The sequence below is a fragment of the Eulemur rufifrons genome, chromosome 8 (assembly GCF_041146395.1).
Source record: "Eulemur rufifrons isolate Redbay chromosome 8, OSU_ERuf_1, whole genome shotgun sequence".
Lineage (NCBI taxonomy): Eukaryota > Metazoa > Chordata > Mammalia > Primates > Lemuridae > Eulemur > Eulemur rufifrons.
The window spans coordinates 123780526-123786525 of NC_090990.1; the positions used below are offsets into that span (position 1 = coordinate 123780526).

Consider the following 6000-nt stretch of genomic DNA (forward strand, 5'->3'; position numbering starts at 1 on the left):
TTTGAAAACGATTGCAGATTGCTTGGTTTTATACAAATTTTGATTAGTCTTTAGCAGTAGCAGGCAGTTTTCTAAGGCTGCTTGTTACCCTTAGGATTATGCTGTTTCTTAGGTGATGTGCAAAGTTAAATTTTTTTGTAGCTTGGTGGTCAGGAACCTGGGAAGGAAGGTCAGAGTCTCCCTTGACAACCTGATGTTCGCTTCTCTTTGAGCTCTGCAGACAAGATTGAAGACCTACTTTTTGATTTGGGGATAGAGTAGGTTAAGTGCTCTTTGCTTTGCCACCCAATGCAGACAAAGTCCAGTGACGAAAGAAGATAACTCCAATATGCTTTTTTTTTTTTTTTTTTAACAGCTTTACTGGGATAATTCACACACTATACGATTGACTTATTTACATTGTACAATTCAGTGGTTGTTAGTGTATTTACAGAATTGTGCAACCATCACAGTAATCTATTTTGAGGACATTTCCTCATCCTAAGAAGAAACTGTGCATGTTAACTGTCTCTCTCCGTTCCCACTCCCGCCCCGCCTCTGGGCACCACTCGTTTACTTTCTGTCTCGATGGATTTGTCTATTCTGAACATTTTATATAAATGAAATCATATACTATGTGTCCTTCTTTCACTTAGCATAATGTTTTCAAGGTTCATTTATGCTATAGCACGTATCAGTACTTTATTCCCGAATAATATTCCATTGTGTGGATATATACCAGTTTTTTGTTTTTTGTTTTTTTTTTTTGAGACAGAGTCTCGCTCTGTCACCCAGGCTAGAGTGCTGTGGTGTCAGCCTAGCTCACAGGAACCTCAAACATCTGGGCTCAAACGATCCTCCTGCCTCCGCCTCCCAAATAGCTGGGACTACAGTTGCACAGCGCCACGCCCAGCTAATTTTTTATATTTTTAATAGAGACAGGGTCTGCCTCTTGCTCAGGCTGGTCTTGAACTCCTGAGCTGAATTGATCCTCCCACCTCGGCCTCCCAGAGTACTAGGATTACAGGTGTGAGCCACTGCACTGGGCCAAGATATATACTACTTTTTGTTTATCTATTCATCTGTTGATGGATATTTGGGTCATTTCCACTTTTTGATGATTTTGAATAATGCTGCTATGAACATACATATATGAGTCTTTGTGTAGACATATGTTTTCATTTCTGTTGGGTATATATCTAGTGGTGAAGTTGCTGGGTCACATGGTCACTTTATGTTTAACATTTTGAGGAACTGCTAAACTGCTTTACAAAGTGGTAGCACCATTTTATTAAATATATCTCCACCAACAATGTATAAAGGTTCCAATCTCTCCACATCCTTGTCAGCCCTTGTTACTGTCAGTCCTTTTGATTTTAGCCATTCTCGTGGATGTGACATGGAATCTTACCGTAGGTGGTGGTTGTTGGGGTTTTTTTGGTTGTTGTTGAGACAAGGTCTCACTTTGTTGCCAGGCTAGAGTGCAGTGGCATCATCATAGTTCACAGCAACCTCAAAACTGGGCTCAAGCCATCCTCCTGCATTTGCCTCCTGAGTGGCTGCGATTATAGGTGCAAACCACCACGCCCAGCTAATTTTTCTATTTTTTGTAGAGACGGGGTCTTGCTATGTTGCCCAGGCTGGTCTTGAACTCCTGACCTCAAGCGATACTCCCATCTCTGCCTCTCAAAGTACTATGATTACAGGCTCAAGGCACCAAGCATGACCTTCATTGTAGTTTTGATTTGCATTTCTGTGGATTTTCTTTTCACTTTCTTGATAGTATTATTTGCAGCACAAAATTTAAAATTTTGGCCAAGTCCTATTATTCTGTTTTTTGTCTGTTACTCTTATTGTCATATCTAAGAAGTCTCTGTGTAATCCAAGGTCATGAAGATTTATTCCTATGTTTTCTTCAAAGAGTTTTATAGTCTTCACTGTGACACTTTGGGTCTGTGATCCATTTGAGTTAATTTTTGTGTGTGGTGTAAGAAAGGGACCCCTCTTTATCTTTTTGTACGTAGCTCTCCATTTGTTCCAGCACTATTTGTTGGAAAAACTGTTTTTTTTTTCCCATTGAATTGTTTTGGCACCTTTGTTGCTGCAACTTATTTTGTAGATGCCTTTCAGATGAGACTATAAAACCCAATCCATATCATTTTGCCTGGCTGACAAAAGATTTTAAAACATTTTGAAGAAATAAGAATTTAGTAAGATTGAGAGAGCCCTAGAACTGGCAGTCTCATTTTTCCTGTTAAAGTGGTAGCGTAAGGAGCCATGAATAACCAACACAGTTTTTCCCTCCGCAGGGACCTCCAGCGGGCTCACAGGGTGGTGGCCGAGCTGCAGGCTGGCATGTGCTTCATTAACAACTACAACGTCAGTCCCGTGGAGTTGCCCTTCGGGGGGTACAAGAAGTCAGGTGAGGAGCTGGAAGTGTGAGAGCAAACCAGGTCTCCGGGATACTGTCCTAATTCATCATCCACTGTGGGGTTTTTAGATGCAGTTTAGGTAAAGTGTCTCTGAAGTAATACCTCAGAAAGCTTATATTAATTTGTTGTCTTTATTATGCCAAATTAACAAAATATTTTAATTTGTATCATTTAACAGTCACTTATAGTCCTGATCATTACACTTGATAGCAGATGGGAATGTTGTCCCAAAGCCACTGCTCGTTTATCAGGTTTGAAGCATCAGGGATACAGCTGTAACTTTGAGGTTCTTTCTTTGGAGTGTGTTGCCTGTAAACATTCATTAACTTCCCACGCTGTTCTTCTAGACTGCAAATTGGATCGGATTTCACAGAGGCACCATTCTAAGAGTCTGACCTCCAGTCTCTGTGGCAATTGTTTGTAGCCATTGCGGTGTTGGCAAATGTATAAACTCTGATGAATACTGACTAGATGACGGGTGTTAATTTGACAGTCTCGTTTGGTATTTAGGTTGGTATTACCCTCGCATTCCCTAATCGTGCTCCAGTGATCATCCTGGTCCCTGTGGGGGGGGCAAGCTCTCAGAGGAGCTGTACACGCAGATACAAACGCACCGTTTTATTAATCATTTCAGTGCAGGGAATCCGCAGCATAGGCCTTGGGGGACTCCAGAGTCGGTCTTCCCTTCCCTTCGGACCGGGCCTACCTGTCTGTATGGGCTGAGAGAGAGAGAGAGAGGTGGCCAGACCTGCAGGGCAGCGCCTGGCCTGGCAGCCTAGCCTTAGAGGATTCGAAAGGAACGAGAGGCAGAGCTAGGTCTTGCCAGGACCTTTGTGTACGTTACCTTCCGGATGGCGCCCCTGGAAATGTGCGTTTTTGGAGACCTGGCCTCGCCCCTAGAAGGCAGAGCCTACCCGGGTCTAGTGTGGGCTGCACAGGAAAGGCCACATGTGGGATGCTGTCTTCCTGGCACAGTACCCTCACCTGCTAGTCGCTGGGCAGTGCCTTGGACTCTGAGTAGCCAGAGGCGACCCACGGTATCCCCTTTGCTCCCATGAGGGGGAGGGTGTGAATACTAGGTTACTCCTACAGATTTAATATAAGAAATACTTAATAAACCTATTATGTAGAGTTAAGTTTTAAATTAGCACCAACTTTCAAGGCTGTCAGGTTGGTTGTTGCAGAGACGGCTTTAACACATGGTCGGAAATCTGAACATTTTCAGACCTGAACCAAAAATAGCAGATGCCTCAAGTTAAGATTCCTCTTGGTAAGAAATGAGACCTGTACACTGTCCCTGTCCCCAAAGGCTGGCCAGAGGGTCTTTTCCCCAAGCCTAGCTCCGCAGCTAATACATGGATTAGGACGTTATTGCAAACATCCGGGTCTCTGTTCTTCCACAGCCCTAAGCCCTGCCTGTCTGTGAGCGTCACCGAGGCTTTCTGGACTTGCAGTCATGGCTCATCCTGATCCCTTGTCTTCCTTTCAGGATTTGGCAGAGAGAATGGCCGTGTGACAATCGAGTATTATTCACAACTAAAGACCGTGTGTGTGGAGATGGGAGATGTGGAATCTGCTTTTTGAAAACCCGCAGTGACACCCGCCGCCATGCCAGGCTGTGGAATAATGAGCATCCACCTGCGTGACAGAGGCCCGCCCACTGATGCCATCTGAAATCCAGGAGTCTGGTCACTCAGGATAGGAGCATGGATGGTTCAGTGTTACTCTGCTTCTCTCAGTCACTTGCCTAATTGAAAATGTGCCTAAGTGCCTTCTAGATACTAATCAAGAAAGTTGTGATTTTCTTCAAAGCAAATTTCTGTGCAGTCTTGAAGAGCCAATAACACACTTCCAGAGAACAGGGAGCAGGACTAGGATTACATGTTTTCCACACATTCGGCCCACTGACAGTGTTAATTCTCTAGCTTATTTTAGAGAACTTGCTCCCTCATAGGTTCCTGGTAGAATCAGTAGAGATGATTTCTGCTCATTGACATTTTTAGAGCCATGTCCCCTTGTCATTCCATTACGAAAACTGACAACCGGGACGGGGAAGGGATTAGATAATAGGTCAAATTCTGTGCGATGTCGACGTGCTGTAGTAATAAGCACTTTTGTTTCCATTTGATGCTGTGATAGAGAAAAGCTATCTCGGGTTCTTGAACCACAGCCTGCTCTCTCACACCAGAAGAGTTGCCTTTTAAATGTACCGGTTATTTGTGTGCCAATGTTGTATAGTGAAATTCAATCACATTGCTTTTAAAACTACTTTCGCTTTCTTTGACATTCACGTTTTGAAACTAAACACGTCTGACGGTTATAGTAGGACAGAGGAGGGCTAGAGTTAAAAGCACGGGCAGAGGGATTCGATCTTTGTAGGGAGTCCAAAGGGCAGGTTAAGTTGCCGTAATGAACCTTTTATAGCCCACGTAAGCATTTAAGCCCCATGTTTGTCCCCACCTCGATAAGCAGTGCTGTCTCTGGAGAGCTGTCAGGCCAGTGTGACTGTGCAGGTTACCACAGTGACGCCTCGCTCTGCCCCTTCTCTTTCTTGCAGGGGAATAGTTTATAAATAATAACTAATTTAGCAGTCAGGTAAGGGACAGTCGTTGCCGGGCCCGAATCTAATTATGTATTATGATGGGCAAGTACTGTAGTTTCAGAGCACGAGAACAATTGAATCAGCCTTTCTTGGTGTTTACTTGCGTAGAAGACACATGTGGTCCTGAACCAGGCAACAGACTTCTCTTACCCCGTGTCTCAGGGGAGCCTTGTGCAACGTAACAGTGGGCACCGCCTGGGAGAGGGCAAGTGTCTGATCGTCCCTCTAAAGAGAAAACAGCAGGGGAAAGGAAACCAACATTTGAGTACTCACCGTGTTCCTAGATTACTTCTCATTTAGTGCTCACAATAAGCCTAAGGAAGGTATTATCCCTGATTTTCAAATGAAGAAACAGATTTGGAGTCTTCGTCCTAGGCAAGTGTGATGAGGTACATACATTGGTTTTCATCCACAGTTCCTGGCTCATAACTGCCATCGCCCTTGTTACAGTCTTTTGTTATAAGGTTGGGGTGCTTTAGGCCTCAGAAAACAGAATCTCTCTCTCTCTCTGACCTTCTACCTTCCTTTCACCTGCCCAAGGGAGGACTCTGATCTTCCCCCACCTTTCTGGTTATGGTCATTCCGGAGAGTGTTAAGGCCCCATGCCCCTGGAGGAAGGGATGCTGCACAGAGAGGCCAGAAAGAATCTGAGCAGACGGGCCTTGCTGGGTTTCCCCTGCCCAGTCTGTGTTAGATCGTACCCTTTGTCAGTCGCCTTCACCATGGTCGCGCATGGTTAATCGTGCCTGTCTAGTGAATCTCTGTACAAGGCCCAAGAGGGTTTGGGGGCTTCTGGATTGCTGAACGCATAAAGCTTACAAGGTGAACAAGAACTCATCCATGTGCTGGCAGCGTGGCACCCCCCAACTCCATGGGGACAGAAGCTCCTGTGCTTGGGACCTCGCCCTGTGTGTCTCTTCCTCCGGCTGTTTATTTGTATCCTTTAAAATACCCTTTGTAATAAACCAGTAAACTTGTTTGCCTGAA

General features: G+C 44.7%; 1 protein-coding gene across 2 annotated transcripts in view; it reads left to right on the forward strand.

The window, feature by feature from the left end:
• The window catches only part of ALDH9A1 (aldehyde dehydrogenase 9 family member A1), a 30210-nt gene extending 24210 nt beyond the window's left edge, over positions 1-6000 (forward strand). For both annotated transcript variants that reach the window (XM_069480908.1, XM_069480910.1), the window contains exons 10-11: positions 2289-2401; positions 3901-6000. In XM_069480908.1, the coding sequence (XP_069337009.1) occupies positions 2289-2401; positions 3901-3995 (208 nt within the window). In that variant the 3' untranslated portion in view covers positions 3996-6000. The remainder of the gene's footprint in view (positions 1-2288; positions 2402-3900) is intronic.